At 40.5% G+C, this 18,464-nt stretch overlaps 1 protein-coding gene across 1 annotated transcript; it reads left to right on the forward strand.

Moving 5' to 3' along the window:
* The first annotated feature begins 8,808 nt into the window (after positions 1 to 8,808).
* Positions 8,809 to 10,890, forward strand: zgc:113307 (uncharacterized protein LOC553753 homolog). The gene is made up of 3 exons (XM_061068964.1): positions 8,809 to 9,114; positions 9,257 to 9,581; positions 10,532 to 10,890. Exons 1-3 carry the CDS (start codon positions 8,809 to 8,811, stop codon positions 10,888 to 10,890), a joined length of 990 nt encoding a protein of 329 aa, XP_060924947.1.
* The last annotated feature ends 7,574 nt before the right edge of the window (positions 10,891 to 18,464 follow it).

An 18,464-nucleotide genomic window follows, 5' to 3' on the forward strand; every position in this document is an offset into this window, starting at 1 on the left:
AAACATGGGCATAAGTGGGTTTAGTGGCACTTTTTATTTTAACTATACAGTTATTTGCTGGGTCTAGAACATTTTGTCCTATCAATACTAAAGCTCTGTGCAATTGGAAATCTTCCCGAAGATGATTACTGATGCTATTATAGTATTTGTTTTTTTAAACTCCCTGACAAGGATTTGTCCAAGGGGGCGGATCCAACTTTCCTCATTCCTCTCCATCGACCTTCCATGTTGTAGAGGGTTAAATGAAAACATGTGTGAAACCCGTCTCATGTTGTGTGTGTGTGCTTACTGTGGGCCTCTTCCTGCCGGCATCTTCTCTCCGACACCAGCTCCATCTGAATCAGGGGGTTTCTCTCACTTTTAGGTATGGACTCCTCAAATATTGTTCCCCCTTTTTTTCTCTCAAAAACAAATTCTCTGTTTCTTCTCATCATTATCACTCTTATATCTGTCCACTTTATACGAAGTAAAAGCCAGGACTCAGTGAGGTAGGGTGGATAAAGTTTAAAGGAAAAAAAAGTTCAATGAGCTAGAGACATTGTGTCTTTCTTTGTAATATAAAAGATTACAAAGAAATCTTTGTAATATAAAAGAAGAAAAAGTTCCTTTCAAGGGTTGTTCTTGTTTTCTTCAAATTCTCGTATTGACTTAAAAAACTGCAACACCCTTAAATTGAAATAATTCAACAGGATTAAATGGGCACAACTTGTTTTGCAACAGATTAAACATAAATTTGATGGAAGATTTAATGTATGACACCAATGTAAACTTTAATAAAACACAGACATAGAGACAAACGTGTTTTTGCATATGACAAATGACACCCTTTTCAAGCCTGGAATAGACAAATCTCTTTGTGATGTAAATATTTATGTAATAATTATAGTATTTTGCAAAAGCGTTTGGGAGGAAGCCCTCAGGATGAACAAATCCCCCCCCCACACACACACACACACTTGTGCAGACATAATGTATGTATGCAGATTTTGCTGTATTTTGTGAGTCCCTTTGAGCACTGGTGGTCACTGGTGGATGTATGGTTCCAGGAAATGTGATATATATATATATAAATATATATAGTAGAGCCCACAGGAATGGGCGTACAGTTTTTGACTTAAATGGTGACTGACTATTCCTTCTCAAAGTCCCACTGTGATTGTGAGATTGGGGGAAATGGTTTGGAGACGTGTAGACATGCATGCTTCACTCTTGGTTTGTCAAATCGTTTATTAAACGTCAGAAGTTGTTGGCAGTGAATGCAAGTGTCCAAACTATTTAACCCAGCCTTACAATCACGGTGTGACTTTGATTCACCACACTCCCCCCCCCCCTTGTGTCCTCCTCTCTACTGCTTATACTAGAATCACAGAGAAAGCTAAATCAAATTCAACTATAATAGTGCCTTTCAATATGTCTATACATTCTATGTCTTTATGAACATCCATAAAAAATCAAAAAGAATGAAAGACACATTTTGGTTTTATGTGTTTGACTATTTCTTGGCTTTTGGCTCTGCAGCTGCATCATAAGGAAACTGTTCTTTATTTTGTTCATGTAGCCGCAGGCATCTGTGGACACCAGATGCAGCAGAGGAGACCTGGCATCGGCCGGCCCAGCTCTGTGAAATGCTACAACAGCCACGTTCATTACTATATATGTACTTTTATGAGTTTTGGACTTATTTCTAAACATGGCATAATTTCTCCATCAATGCTGTTTATGTATGAACTGAACCAGGATGAGCTCTGACCTTTGACTCATGGCTAACGGCAAATTTATGAGCTTGATGAGTTAATCCGCTTGCAACACAACATGAAAGACCTGTTAGGCAGCCTGCTTGAGAAGATAAACTCTGTTGTAAAGAGACGCATCTACATATAACAATGTGAAGAAATGGGAAGCTGAATCTCTGCTTACCAGGACTTCAAAGTGAGAGGCCCAGGTGGACTCTGGGTAGCCCAAAACATCCCCATCCCCCATCCCCTTCCATACCCACGGCCTCCTGTCTGGGTCATGAGCAGCGCTGAGCAGGGATCAGAAGATCAGAGCAGGAAGCCCTTTTTCACTCCAGCCCTAACTCTTCACAGGAATTTCAGAAGAATTTTTCATTCAGGAAATTCCTTAGTCACTTAGGATGATACTTTTCAGACTCACATCAACTTCTCAAACAGTAACTCTGACCTTACACCTTTACCCTATGATCACCCATAAAACAAGTCTTAACCTGACAATGTAATAGTTAACCTTGTGGGAACCAGGATTGCGTCTCCACAAGGTGAATTTTCTTCACGTATCCATGACAACAAACACTCTTGTTCAGAAAATACACTCAATTATATTTTATATAAAGAGATTTTTTAATTACATAACCTGACATTAAATTCATATGTAGAAGAAGATCCACACAGATTTTAGTATTCCCTGAACAATGTGGCTCCCCAAGGTAATTTGAACCATGGTACCTCAGGGCCGAGGGGCAGCGTGAACCAGGCGATAGAAAGCAGATGTCCGTGCACACACACACACATATATACACACACACACACAAACACACACATACACACACACACACACACACACACACACACACACACACACACACACACACACAAATACACGTAAAATCTCACACAGATGTTAAAGATTACACCACATCAAGCTGCCCATCTTTTTCACAGCCAGATAAAAACAGCTGCTTTATATTCATCGGTATTGGTCACAGTGTTAATTAAACTGAATTGTGGTTTCATCATGGCAAAATGTATGATGTTGCTGATGTTACATCTGCTCAGCTACACTGAAAAAGGAGATCGTAATAATACACTGAAGCTAGTCCTGGTAACCCAGTGATCTACGATGAACGCAACTCGAAGATCTCCATTTCAAACCATGCTGGGACATGTAACTATAGTAACCGTCAAAACTCAGAGTCAGGATTTTGGCTCTGAGTTGGTGCCATGAAAATTATATACTATAAGAATGAATAGGGTTAAAAAAAAAAGATATATCTCTCACCTAAGACTTATATATATCATCCTATCTGTGGAATTGTTATTTTTCTTTACAATAATCCACCTCAGAGATGGATACATGTTTTTATTTAGTGTGGAAACTTTAGGAAAGTGGACCTTTACCTTAGTTTATCCAAACCTGTATCTGCTGCTGATCACTGATGAAGTAGAGCCCTCTAGTGTTGATGACAGGAAATACAGGGAGCAGATGGTGAATGGAAAATATATCAAGAAGAAAAAGAGGAGGAAGAAGAACCAGGCTCAGTTCCTTTGTTTTGATCATTAAAATCATAAGCAATGGAATAGACGTCATCATCATCTGTGTTTTTTTAATATTGGAAAACAAATATCAGATAAGAAGAAAAAATGTATAAACATTTCAACAACTGAGTAAGCTCAATTTGCTCATGAAGTTCATGTATAACGATTGAAAGCTTTATAATAGCCACAAAATGGACGTTAAGGTGACACTGTTTTATCAACTTTTTGTTTACCGAGGTCAAGACTGAACTTCGAAACTTATCAGGCAACAAATTTAGGAAAGAAGTTACCTGGAATCCAAAACACATTTCCAGTATGTTACACTTCAAGACACTGGCAAGACTCCAAACCTATTTTTTAGGGATGTGCATGTGACTCAGAGCATGAGCAGGTGGAAACATGTGCAACATTGCGGTCACAGAAGATTATTTGAAGAGTTCCCAGCTCCACAGACTATTTAAGGAGCTGCTGTATCTGCCTGCTTCCAAACAGGAAACCACCCGAGGGCATCTACTGTGTCGTAAAATTTAATTTCGCCGAATAGATGATGACTCATTAACAAGCATGTTATACAAGAAATCATACATGGTTATCCGGAACATGATTAAATCTCAGAGGTGACAAAAGAGCGTTAAATCACAGCAATATAATCCATTATTTGTACGGCTTCTCCTTTAAGGGCTGTGGGGGGGGGGGGCTTACATACAGAAAACCATTAAACACTCTGATTCACACCCAGTGGTGTATAAAGTACTTGAAAGCCATACTTGAGTAAAAGTACAGATATCTTACTTGAAAGTGACTCCGGTAAAAGTAAAAGTCACCAGTCAGAAAATGACTTGAGTAAAAGTCTTAGAGTTGCTCATATTAAATGTACTTAAGTATCAAAAGTATCTGGTGTTGAAATGTACTTAAGTATCAAAAGTAAAAGTACAAGTACCAAAATTAAAATTGCTAAGTGCTTTTTATAGTTGGCCTATACAGACACAAAACAACCCAAAATTGTTCTCTTCAGGATTTATTTCAACTGACTGAAAAACACTATATCTATAATGTATAATTTTACAAATTTTGAACCTGAGATGCTGAGGTTAAAATAGTATAGGACAAGTGCATCTGAACTTCTAGAGACAACAACGAATCAACACAACAGAATAAACAAGTGCCTCTTGAGTCTACCTAAGAACACTAACCCTAATAGACAAAAGAATAACCACTAAAAAAGTCTGTAAATATCACTAAACATGGACCTTTCATCAGTAACAATGCCACTTATGATAACTCAGCAAAGGGAAATTAGGCACACAAAATACGAAAGTTTCTCTTTTGTTAACAGCCTGGATAGTGCAGTACAGAGAAGAAAAAATCACTGGACACAGTCTGGTTTTGCTGCTAAATTTCAGACTGAACAAGGAAATAAATAGTTGAAGACCAATGTTTTTTTTGAATGATAAATTACATCTACAAAATACATCCAATTGAATATCTTAAGGTGCAAATTTGGTTACAGTCTTTTGTTGACTTTATTTTGAAGTTTATAAATTATCAGTGTCTTGCTTGACGGCACTTACACACTAACCAGGATTGCTCAACCCTGTAAAGTACCAACTATAAAATACAATTTCAAAAATTTCTAGGACTGCAAAGCAGCACTGAGCGGGCCGAGCACATGCATTTTGAAGCGTTGCATGCGTTTTGCCTTTTGCCTGAAACAGATAAATAATAACCAGCCCCACTTCTCCCTGGCCATGTGTTCTCTGTCATCTCCCCAGACCTGCCCTTCTCCATGTCTCCACCTGATGTCCCCGCACTTTTCTTTAATTTGTCATTTTTCTTTCCAAAATTCCACTTGTTCCGCAGCTTCCGTCCTCGCCCACGCACCTGATCCCACCTCCCTCATCACCCAAATCAGTATTTACAGCTGCCTACAGTCAGCAGCTCCACTTCGGTTTGTCGGTTTATGAACCTTTTGTGTCTATTAGCTGTATTTTGTAACTGCCTGGATGTTTACCTGCCTGTATACCTGCCCGCCAGCTTGTCCACGCATCTACATGTAAGCCTGTTTATTTATCATTAGACTATCCTCACTGAATGGGCCTGCGTTTGTGTTTGCTTTTTTAACAGCAGGGTGACAATACACCTGTAGGGTATCTTGCCTGTAGGGACGACAAAGTGAAGACACAACCCTGCTTAAAGTTGTACACATTAGCCAGTTTGTACAATACATATATAAAGACTCAACAGCTTCTAAGTTGTGTTGAGGCAGCACAAAAGGCGACTAATGATTGGAATTGGCAATATATGATATCTTTGCAAAAATTATATTGCCGTTATAGTGAGTGGAAAACTGGGCCTGATTACCCAGGGTCACATTTGGCGAGGTCCATTAAAAAACCTGAATTGTGTGCGTGAATATGCAGTAGTCCACGACACAGTGTTTGTTTTTGGTTGGCTGAAAGTTGTTTATGCGTTTGCTTATATAATTGGTTGCGTTGTTTGTTTTTCCATCTCGACTTGTTTTAAATCTGTTTGTTTTGTTTACGTGGACGTGTAAGACTAAGTAGACATGGCCAACCAATGATGGTCTATTTGCCAACAGTTTTTGTTTAAACCAACTACTTCCAATATTTTCTTTAAGGAAAGTTAACCACTTGCTGCTTCGAGCTATGTATTTATGTGCAGATGTTGACACGAAGCAGGAAATGGAAAACGAATGTGAATCGAAAAAGGAATACCTTCATCATGTAAAGTCACCTAATAAAAGCCCTCAAAAAGCCAATTAATTTGCCTGAATAATAATCCTTACAATTTCAATAGGGCCTCACGTCTGTCAGTGCCTGTGAGTGCTCGGGCCCTCATAATAAAGAATGAACCGAGCTCCTGCAGGAGCGAGAAGGAGAGAGAGAGGTGCGCCGTGTGTAAAGGTGCATGTTCCGCCAACCTCCGCTGCTCAAGTAACGAGCCAGTTTTGAGAATGTTAGAAGTAGAAAGTACAGATATTTGTGCTCAAATGTAGCGAGTAAAAGTAAAAAGTCGTCAGGAAAATAAATACTCAAGTAAAGTACAGATATGTGAAAAAATCTACTTAAGTACAGTAACAAAGTATTTCTACTTCGTTAATTCCCACCACTGTTCACACCTACGGTCAATTGGTGTCCAGTTAACCTAACCATTACAAGTCTTTGAACTGTGTTAGAGGGCAGAATAATTTTTTTTACAAATCCACACAAGGAAGGCCTGGCCGAATAAGGATTCATACCATCACCTTCTCACTGTGAGGTGGAAGTGCAGACCACTGATCCAACATGCCACCTGTGTTTTGATAGGTGCAATGTTATAATAGGTTGGTCAGTAATTGGTAGAATTTCATTATTGAACAGTGAGCCTTGAAAAATTTGTAGTTGGCTTTGCTGACACATGTAGCTGAACTGCACACACACATCGTTTTTATTGCCCTGTTGATTGCCTGCCCATTCATTAACTCTGTGTGTAATTAACACTGAACTGCCGCAGAAGCCTCAGCAACACACACACTGAAAGAGAATTGTGGTATTTGCAGTAAAACACATTCTTTTCAAGGAATGCTGATGATCATGCTCCATCACCCTTTTTTGTACCCCCTAATTAAATCATATACAGGCACTTAAGTTTAGCTGAGCTCTGTAGTGGGTGTAGTTCTGTCTGTTTTTCCTAGAGGGCGCTCATTTCATTTACTTATCAGGACTTTTCTGTCTCTCTTTGCTACCTTGCTCCTTTTCTCACAGCAGCTTCTTGTATTTGAGGGGGGAAGAATCTGGAATCGTTTTCCTCTGCTCTGCTCAGATGCTTGCAAGAAGTTCCTTCACCCACACACACACACAAATGCACATATGCATGCATATCATGCACGCATACATACATACATACATACATACATACATACATACATACATACATACATACATACATACATACATACATACATACATACATACATGCATGCATGCAGACACAGACACATATTATCACAGAGATGCACATGTACATAAACATGCATGCACGCACGCACAAAGGCAAACACACAGATGGCCACAGAGTTTCAGAGACCCACACACATGCACAGAATGGTCTCTTTGGCTCCCCAGGTACTTTGTGGCTTGAATGTCTCCACATCTAGAGCCAGTCCCACACAAACACACACTCACACACGCACACTAATACTTGAATGCTGATCAAATGTAGTAATTTTAGCTATGCACCGTCAGAATCCAAACTGATCTGTTGCCCTCAATTCTTCTCTGTTCTCTTCTCTCCCTTCTTCTTCACCCCTCTTTCTCAGTGGTCTTTCTGTGTATTTTTCTTATTCATCTCCATGATAAAAGCAAACATGTTTCACCAACATGAGGGTTCAACTGTTACCAAGGGCTGAGAGAAGGGAAAAGGAAAAAGCGAGTGAGGGAAGATTATGGAGGAGGTCTGGGGTCTGCGATGTGGGCAGCGTTTAAAGAAGGGAAAAAGCACATATGCTCACTTGAAAACACACAGACACCTACGCACACACACACACACACAGTTTCATTTGAACACACTATTTCATAATTCTATTGGAAATTCACGGCAACCTGTCTCTGCTCTGCAACTATTGATTATCAGGTACGTGTCTGTTTGTTTCTTGTCTGTAAAAAACTGGAAAACTGGCCCAACTGGAAATGATCAGAGCTCCAACGTGTCCCTGTTCGATTACAGCTGCTCTGACGAGTCGTGATTGCATAAGTCAGCTAATGTCTTGGAAACCTTTGGAGCATGTGCTGTACTGTAAGACTGAGGAAGGCAAAATGCAACACTGCAAACTTGCTGGTCAAATCAAACTTCCTAATGATGCAACCCTTTGTGACTGAGAGTTTGCTTTTGTGCGTTCCTGCTCTGAGGGTACCACCGTAACCGCCCACAGCTGTGCATACAGAGAAGACACATATTCTTCTTTCTCATACTGAACTATAGAAGAGTCATCACTAAGACAATTGCATGCAAACGTTCCTCAACTTTTGCTGCATTTCAGACAGTGCTGCACAATTTCAAGTTAATACTATTTATTAATTATTGACATAACAAGAGGGGCTGCAATAAAAAGGTGGCTTTGCTTGACCTCACGCTGAAACCCAGATATTTCAGTCCTGAGCAAAGTGATGGATTGACTAAACCATCAGGCAGCTTTGCTATTTCTGGGACCATGATGCAGGCATAGTTAAAAGTTAATGGCCAACGATTATGCAGTTGGGTCAAGCTCCAAAAATCCTGTATTCTGAACTTCTCTTTAGTTGAAACCATGTTGCACTGAACTCTCCCTGCCAGGTGAATACCAACATCAGAGTTCAAACCCGCGGCCAAGTTAAGACTCTGATGGATATCATTAAAGTAATTTGTTCAGACTAACCACAGAAGACATTTAAAAACATTCCCATGGTTACAGTCATATCCTGACTTTAAAACCTAAAATCTGCCTGTTTAACACTTTTATCTTCCTGTTTATTTTTAGGACTTCTACCCAGCTGTCTCCATGGCTCTCTCCTGCTGTGCCGTGGTGGTGCTACTGTGTGTTTTTCACTCTGCTTCGGCCACTGTTATCGCCGACACGGACTATGGAGGGGTTCCTCTGTGGATTGACCGCATGCTGGGTGAGCCCAGTGTGCTGAGCCTGCAGGGGCGGATGAACCCAGCCTGGTTCCGAGCTAACAACCCGCAGACCTGCCCTCAACACTGTGACTGCCCCATCCAGTGGCCCACAGCGCTCTACTGTGACCATAGAGGCCAGGCAGACATACCTGACGGCCTGCCAGACACAACTCAGTACCTTTTTCTACAGGTAAGAAAGACTCAATGTGCCCCTGAGTATGTTTTATCTTTACAATGGTCTGCCTGGTCTTCCCACTGTAGAGATTCCACAGTGAGCAATCTCCTGTCATGTTATATTTCATGTGGAAGTGAGAAAATCATTTTTTTCCCAGCACAACAACATCTCGTCCCTGTCCTCCTCTGTACTGGTCAACATTACCGAGCTCCGCTGGCTCATCCTGGACCACAACCAGCTGACGAGTGAGACGCTGGACCGGGCCTCTCTGCAGAACCAGACCCAGCTGTGCTACTTTTTTGCCAACAACAACCACTTGACTTCAGTGCCCGACGTGCTACCAGCAGGGCTCAGGCAGCTGCGGCTGGCTCACAACCAAATCAGCAGCATCAGGCCGGGAGCTTTCCAGAAGCTGCACAACCTGACGCTGCTGCTGCTGCAGGGAAACAGACTGCAAACCATCACAGAGGGAGACCTCAGAGGTAGTGGAATGTGTCATTTCCTCTCTATAAATGCATCACATATACCCCTGTACACACTAGATACAAACCAAGATAGGTTGTCACAGCCTTGTGCTGCAGTCTTTTACCTGCAGAAAGGAACAGTGGCATGTATATGTTATTCTTATCTAGGTCAAAGTCTTATTTGGATTAAAATCTCTTACTCAAGAGAGCCACATCCAAGAGGGCGTCTAAGGGATGTTGCAACAACAAACAAAGTACAAACAACTGTCGTACAAACCACACGAACCATCTTCAAAGTGGATTTCAATGAAAACCTTTTACAGGATCCACAGAGACAAAAGATACTTTTTCTTGATTTTTTAAAATTGACTCTAATCCCCTCCAGAGTAACCAGCTCTGACAATTTGTTGTTTTACATTTTACATGGGTTAAAACGTTTTTGGGGTGACAGGAGTAAAGGGGTTGTGTAATTCAACAGTGAGTTATGTAAGTGAGCATCATAAAGTTGTACATTCTGTCCTCAATTTAATTTGAATCTTCATTCTTTCATTTGAGGTGTGAAATCGCTCTATAAATAAAAATGCAGACCATAAAATAACATTTAAGGCCTGTAAAGAAAAGTGCTGCTTGGACACTTGTCAAGACTATATTTCAATGAAACTTCTTAAATTTAATAGAACAAGTAGGACATGTATAAGGACAATGCACATCAACCAACATTTCTCAAATTCATAATTGGCTTTTGGCAAGATGGGTAATAGCATTGGCACAGGTATAACCTCTCAGACCGACTTTATAGATATATTTTTACAATATCTTTGCAGTGTGGATTGTTTACACATCCCAGAACCTGATGTTTTGCCTTGTTACAGCTCTGAACTGATTATTAACCCTAATTCTGTCACATATATTTATCAGTATATCTTTGTGCTTGCTTAGCTGTGTTTTTATCTTCTGCTGTGTTGCAGGTCTGATCAGTCTGAATCTGTTACACCTCGGTGGAAATTTGATCTCGTCCGTCCCCCGACATTTACCTTCGTCCATCCAGCAGCTCTATCTGTCCAATAACTCTTTATCTGGGCTGGACAACGGCAGTTTCAACGGGCTCCAAAAGCTTAAGTACCTGCGTTTAAGTCTCTGTGGTTTGCAGAGTGGCGGTGTCCACCCGTGGGCGTTCAACCTCTCCAGCTTGGTGGAATTGGACCTTTCTTATAACAAACTCACAACCATTCCTACAGTTCCCAGCAGCCTGCAGTACCTCTACTTGGAGGCCAATGAAATAAAAGGTGAGGTGCACACAGAGCTGCAATCTCCGTTCACACTTTAAATGTAGAGATGTCACTGACTTCATCTCTAGGAAATGCTATAATTTCCCTCACATGTGCACTTTCATGCATTTTTCAACTGTTGAGTTACGGGTGTGAGCACCTATGGAGGTCAGACACCTAAACACTGCAGAATGGGGGAAGGAGAAATGTGGAAAATGTGACAGAAACTGTGAGGAAACCAGAACTCCTCCAACACAGCTCTTCACTCGATGTGGCCTCGGGATTGGCTGGGCAGATGGCAGGAAAGGCGGGAAAGAGACAGATGAAGGGCGTGAATGAAGGGAGGGGAGGGACTCGGGTCGGGAGGGAGACATGGAAAGAAAGTGGAAAGAGGGTGGAGGAGATAAGAGGGGAGGGAATATTGGCTGTTTGCATTGGGGGAAAGTAGCGAGGAGAGTGTTATGAAAACATCTGTAAAGGATTCAGAGGGGAGCGTGCCAGATGAGCCAGAAGCACATGCTGTTCCCCTCTTCAGTCTCCCCTCTGCTCTGGCTCTATCCGCTCCCCGCCATTCTGCCCCATTTTTGACAGGCAGGATTTGTGTCACATTGCAGCAGCCTTATAGCCAGGAGCCACATCTTGATCTTGACTCACACACAACCATTCAGCTGCGTACCAACGAGACAGAAACGGCAAAACACTTCCCCAAAAACAAACACCTCATCGTCTAGCTAGCAGTCTCACAGCCGTAGTCCCATTCCAGTTCCAAAGCCTTGAGTCTGAGCCCAGAGACACTCTACAACTGAAACTAAGTGAGAAAGCAGAGGAGGGTCTTGTGGTTTTCATCTGCCGGTGCTAACACGACAGCACCTGCAAGAGATCTAATGGTAAATGCAGACTCTCTGAGAAGAAGGGGGGAACTCACAGGTTGCATGTAAGAAAAGTAATTGAAGGGATTCACCTTAAGCATATAGACGTGTTGAGCACATGTTATATGATGTGGAATCAAAGCTCCCAGCACCGGGTTAATATCAACAATGATTTGACACGACAGCGATAAGCAGATGGCTCTCGTTTGGTTAAGTAATGGGTCTCTACTGATAGAATATGGTCTAGATATGTTTTAAAAAGCCTGTTTCTCATCCGTTCATCACAGAGTTCAACATGACCAGTTTCTGCAGAGAGGTGGGACCTCTGTCCTACTCCAGGATGAAGATCCTGCGATTGGACGGAAACAAAATGTCCTACCATCAGATGTCCTCTGACTTGATCTACTGCCTGCGGGAGCTTGAAAGTATTTACATCTGACCCCACCTGAAATTAGGAAATATCAACAAAACAAAACAAAAATCATAACTCATCTGAACCCAACTCATCATTTGTAAACTCAAACAACTCAGCCTCACAGCAAGAAACCATGGCAGAATTGGATATGTCTTCACTCCACAGTCAGTCCCTGAAGAGAAAAATGACCTTCAAAAGATGCCAAAGCTTGAACTGGTACATTTAACCAGTGTTATTTTACTGTAATGCCAAAAGTTCTGATCAAAACATTTCTCATACCACCAGTGCATTCCCATGGGTTTCTGTCTCTCATCCCTTCCAGCCTCAGCATTGTTGTACATCTGTGTGTTATTAGCGTGTAGGAACTGTGACAAAACCTCTTATTTCTGCCTGTACAGAGACATGTGCTCTGGTTAAAGTAAGCTGACCGAGAGCAAAGGGAAATATGTATTAATGGCAAAATGCAGTAGCTTTCTCTTCAGAGACTCTGACTCAGTCAGCTGGAGAGCGTTGAACTGCAACACCATCCACCACAGGAGCAGGGAGCAAGATCAAAAGGATTTGATGCCTCCATTGAAAATATAATATAAATGTAACACAGTACTTCCACATTGATTTGTCAAACTTTTTCTATTGTATAATTAAGAGAGGTGACCTTGTTAGAGTATTACAAAAAATCAATAAGTCAGATGTGCATAGTGACAACAGCAACAATAGATCTGTGATTTCATTATGATGTCTACTATGGAAGATTAAAAATGTCTAAATAAACACAAATGGAACAAAGAAATATATTTAAGTGAAATTCAATACATATCATTATATCTTTGACTGTTTTTGGATGCATCTGTCTGTAATAACTGAAAATGACCTCAGTCTACAGTGTGGACAGGACGACTGAATGTATGTGGCCGATGGTATAGAGTCCAGTTGTGAACAGTATCAACAATACATGCAAATGCAATAAGTACAGTATATGTACAAGTAAAATAAACAATACATACATTTTGGTAAATGTAAAGAGATCTATGTAACAGCACAAGTATGAGTGGAGACTGTTTGGTTTTCAATACCCTGACATTTGGGTTAAAGGACTGAATTTTGGTGTTTGTTGAACATCGCTGCATGAAGCCTTTAACGTGCAGACTGAGGAGAACAGGTTGGAGCAATGATATCCAAAATAGATAAAGGTTGCTACCAGAGTCACACAGGAGCTTCGCTATTAAAAATGCATTTGTTATTTCTTCATTTTGCAAACAAAATCCCACTCTATTTTTATGGAATTCTGATGCCAGCAGTATTTCAGACCTGCAGAGAGATGCAGACCCCTGTGGGAGTTTGATTTCAACCTTTTAAAGATCACCCAACTGAGCAAGATAACAACTGAATGAATGTCATTATGATTCCAGTCATCTCATAATTACGAATTCTATATTTTACAACTTACCCTGCTTCCTAATTTCAACTGAATCAGCTTAATGAGAACAGTTGCCATGTGCTGACTCATTGATCGTAAACCCGTCTGCATTTCCTCTCAGTGCCACAAACCAGAAAAGCCGAGCTGGTGAATTTGTGTCACAAGTGCGGTTTCCCCAAATGATGAAGACATCATCTTTTCTCATAATCACAATACCCATTAACAATAAAGAGTAAAAGATCTTGTCATTACAACACAAAGGTCAAGTAACTGTGGTCACATATGTTATAATAGAAAAATGAGTAGTGACTGTGCAGTTTTCTAGTAAATGCAAAGCAAGTAGAGATAACATCATTTGTTTTGTTGTGGGTACAAAGTACTATATAACATATTTGACTCACTTTGAAATCGAGGAATATTCTGACATTTAGAAATATTCATATGGTTGATTTTACTTTGTGGGAGATTTGTTACAAGTATTTAATGCAACAGTTTCTTTTAGGCATTCCAACATTTATGGGTTGTGGACCATTAAAACAAACCCATATTTATTATTATGTAACCTTTTACAGTTTTAACATGTTTATTATACATTGTTATATTAGCATTACTATTAAAAGTATTTCATTTTTAATTTATTACCAAATAACATATTTTCTGCAAAGAGGTTTTACTTAAATTTGTCTTTTAAAATCAGACTTTCCGATAACACAAACAAATAGACGTTTTCATAAAAACCTAATCTTAATTGTCTGTGTGTGGTTGTGTGTGTGTTTGTGTGTGTGTGTGTGTGTGTGTGTGTGTGTGTGTGTTTGTGTGCGTGTGCGTGTGCGTGTGCGTGTGTGTGTGTGTGTGTGTGTGTGTGTGTGTGTGTGTGTGTGTGTGTGTGTGTGTGTGTGTGTGTGTGTGTGTGTATGCCTTTACCAAAGCCACCACCATACTTTCCAGGTGACACCATGTCTCCATGTGTGTTTGATGGTATTGTCCTGCTCTGTCTGGAACAACATTTACCAGAAGCAGGATTCACTCACACAGAGTTCCTTTGAGGGACAACTATTAAACACAGAAGTCTGTGTAAGCTTGTTCCCAGTGATGACCGGCCACAGTGCACTGGGTATGGATGAGGTCATAATAGCGGAAAGAAAACAGTTCCCTGTTTCCAAGTTGCTGCTGAGAGCCTATAAACACAAGAGAAGGCGAGCAGCTGCTGCATCCAGCTATTTTAAAGGCTGAGGTTAGATGATCAACTTCAAGAGCTTTTTTTTTGTTTGTTGAAATCTTCTTCTACCCCATTGGCAATGAACAAATAAAAAGTGTTTTCAGAACCTTGCAACCGCTGCTCCATCCCTTGATTGCTGCCTTGGCTCCAAATGCACAAGATGGTAGTGTTCATATTCCAGCTCCATTTCTGGACAGTGGAAGGAAGTGGAGTCTTCCATCTTAGAATAAAGTCCATGGTCAGTGCACTCGTTGTGTGTGGCCTGCACTCTAAAATGTCACAGCCAACAATACTAACGTTGGTTGTGTACGTTCATTATGATAAATAATTATTATTCTCTTAATCATGTTAAAATTTGAATTGAGTGCTGCAGATATAATATGTTGATGTGTTTGTTGACAATGTCATATCATCCTATAAAGTTGGTACTAGCTCTACCTTTCATCACTTTGGAAACATTACCAGTATTATAGAGGAAACACAGTTGTAATCAGGTACCCAGTCTGTATTAGTGAGCGCTCACCTGTGTCTCTTAAACAGTTGGGAAGACGTACGTTTTCAGGAATTGCCAGCTGGCTGGTGTTGACACTGTCGAGCCAGATGGCACGTGAACACCTGAGAGAGCCCGGCGGCTCGCAGTGGAATGAGCCTCTGACTGAACATGTGCTTTTGTGCTTTAGAAATTGTCCTTAATCACGGATGGATGACCTTGATCATTCATTACCTACATTACAGACTCACTGATTTGCTAAAACTATTTTATTGTAGTGGAGAAACAAACTTAAAAAGGACATGGCAAAAACAAGTTTCATGTCAAGAAAAGAAGCTCCAATTGTTACTTGTTTATTATAGATGATTGCTTCTGTTCTTGTCTCAGATTTCAGATATCAGTAGTAGTATAGAGTTCAATTTCCATTAAAATTTGGTTCAAAGAAAGATATTCATTCCAATTAGTTTAAAAGTTATTCACCGTTAACAGGTTTTAAATTGGCAGGCATTAAAAAACAGAATAAATCTATGACTGGTGGAATCATTAAACCTCTGGTCATTCCTATCCTCTGAAAGAAACCCTGTCTAGGAAACCACCAGACAAAACAGTTTGGTATGAAGCTCCCTGCAGTGTCACAGAAGAAACACAGAGAGCTGCAGAGATCCACTCACATATCACACCTCAAACCCACAGAAACACACGATTCATATACAACACCATCTACACAGTAGTTTGGAAGTTCATTGGATTCTTTGAAATCTCTCTTTTCTTTTTATCCACCTGTTTTAGTTGTCTGCACCCTTACTTTGTCCAGATGGTTCTCAGTTGCTTCCTGATTTGCTTTCCATTTTTTTGTATAGAAGCAGTTTGTAAATTTGAGCTCCATATAAAATTAGTTATGAGGGTAGAAATCTAATAGTCTGTGACCTGGGCTAGCAGAGACTTATTTTGAAAGGTTTTAGCAAAGCTGCACCATCAATAGTCTTCATATTAACCATTAAATATCATATGAAAGGTTATTTGTAGAGATAAACGCAGTGAAATATCATCAAACTTTGGAGTTCACCTTAACTCTGTTTTCTTTCTAACGTCTTTCAGCTTGATGTTTCGGTTTTATGAGGAACTTCATGGTTTTAGTTCACTCTTATCTCTAGCATCAACCTTGTTTCCAGTAAAAACACTCTGATAAACCCTCTGTTAACTTACTCTGCACCAAACAGCTGGTTACGATTCTGGAGCATTTGGCAGCTGAAGTTGTAGATCCTCACCTGAGGGGTAGACACCAAATTAGAGCTAAACAGAGTTAATTTGTTAGTTCTAGAGTTAGTTCTTGTTTTTCCAGAAACATGACTCCATGTTAATGCTGATTTTGCTCTTTACCTGCTCAGGCTGCTTACGTTTGCTGTATCAACGTCACCCATTTGTCTTATCGCGGTTTATTTGACGAAATGTAAAGGCCGGAGCATGCTTCTGCGTTTTCACGGGCCCGGAAGCGTAAGAGCCCTTCCGGGCCCCTTAAGTACTTACGTATCCCTTCTTACGTGCTTATGTGCGTCGCCTAATTTTTCTAACTAGACGGCAAAGCTCCGCAAGCGTCACGTAGCCGGCAAGGCTGTGATTGGTCTGCTAACTACATAATTTCCGGAGTCGCATTTCCGGTTCATGCCCGATAATACCGGCGGAAACCACGGAAGATTTAGAAGAACGAATATGGACAAAATAGAAGAGCACTTGGCAGAAGAGATCCGAAACTATGACCACTGGTAAAACCCGTCACTGACCGGCGGATTTGTCCGCCAGAAAAAGGCTCTGAGGAGCCGCCGTGGCGATGTAAATAAACGGCTCTTCTTCGTGCCACACACGAAGAAGAGCCGACTTCTACAAAAAACATTACTCCGCCTAGTGTTCTGGCGGGGAATTGCTTGGCAACTCACGCAACGCTTGGAAAACCATGAATGACAATGAGTCCTGCGTCACAACTGCGTGAAAAGCCGCAGACGCCGTTGCAGATGCATGCGCCGGCCTTTAGTGTGTGTTCTCAGCTTGCTTAGGGGCATACATTTGGTCTCACAGCTGGTGTTTGAACCATAGACTGTATATAGACCGTACATCAAGATGGACGACGATTGACGTGTACTTTGACTTTTTAGTTTGGTCCATTTAATGTCGTCCATCTTTAGTCCATGGTTTGATAAAACTTTGTCGAGCTAACGTTTACTTACATTTTCTGGCAACATGTAACAACGTTTACGAGTTGTCCCCATTGATGTTTGTTTTCTTGATTTGAAAAGTGTCGTCTGAGATAATAGATAAATATAGTTCGAGAGGACCTCCTCCTATAGTAAATACAAAGTATTTAAATTTAAAGGGCCCATTCTAGGGTAACAACAATTCATAAAATGTAAAATAAACACACTAGCGAAAACATCAGTAGGACTATTCTATATTTCATTTATGTATATAGATCCCTTTAACCTAAATCTTACCCACTGAACCTTTTACAAGTTATACTAAGTAAAATTTAAATGAAGCGTATTAGGATTATGGATAAAGTATGAGGTTTAAGGTTCGCGACTCTAAAGCATTGGTATTTGCTGAGATCAGGATTGATTCAGGTCTGACTGGCAGACCATAAAACAAAACCACTGGACAGGATGACGAACCAACTGTGAAATAATACACACGGAGGTTTGGACCTCCCAACTGTGTGAAGAGTCTGTTGCTGGCAGGACAAATTTAAATACATCGCAGACTGGTATGGTAAGTCTGGTTTTGGCTACATGACTGAGGAAGCCGTTAGCTTCATTTACAGGCCTGTTTACAAGCAAGACTCAGACCTCAAGCCCTCTCATTAGATACACACACACAGAAACACACACACAAACACAGATGCCGATTCAGCTGGCTTGCATTTCCCGTACAGTCTGAGGAGAGTTACTTCTGTTTCATGGAGTCATCAATATGCAGTGGGGTTAAAACTAATACATCAGGTTTTTTTTGTCTTTTTATTTTACTTATGGCAGTAATTAATTTTTGAACCTGAATTCACAAAAGATCATGAACATAAACTCACAGAAATCCACCTCAGAAATATGGCAGGAAACATAATCTTCTCAAATTCTTCCAAAATGGAGCTTCGGCCAAGCTTACAGACACTGAACACATTTTTATTCAAATTGCCAAATCTAGCCTTTGTTCTCACATCTATATTTTTTCAATAAGC

This window comes from Limanda limanda, chromosome 4, assembly GCF_963576545.1.
Source record: "Limanda limanda chromosome 4, fLimLim1.1, whole genome shotgun sequence".
NCBI lineage: Eukaryota > Metazoa > Chordata > Actinopteri > Pleuronectiformes > Pleuronectidae > Limanda > Limanda limanda.

Bases quoted from the DNA above. Each gene is read 5' to 3' on its own strand.
- zgc:113307 (XM_061068964.1), top strand. From the start codon at position 8,809: ATGGCTCTCTCCTGCTGTGCCGTGGTGGTGCTACTGTGTGTTTTTCAC. The intron at 9,115-9,256 runs GTAAGAAAGACT...TTTTTTTCCCAG, and splicing joins CTCAGTACCTTTTTCTACAG to CACAACAACATCTCGTCCCT. The intron at 9,582-10,531 runs GTAGTGGAATGT...GCTGTGTTGCAG, and splicing joins CACAGAGGGAGACCTCAGAG to GTCTGATCAGTCTGAATCTG.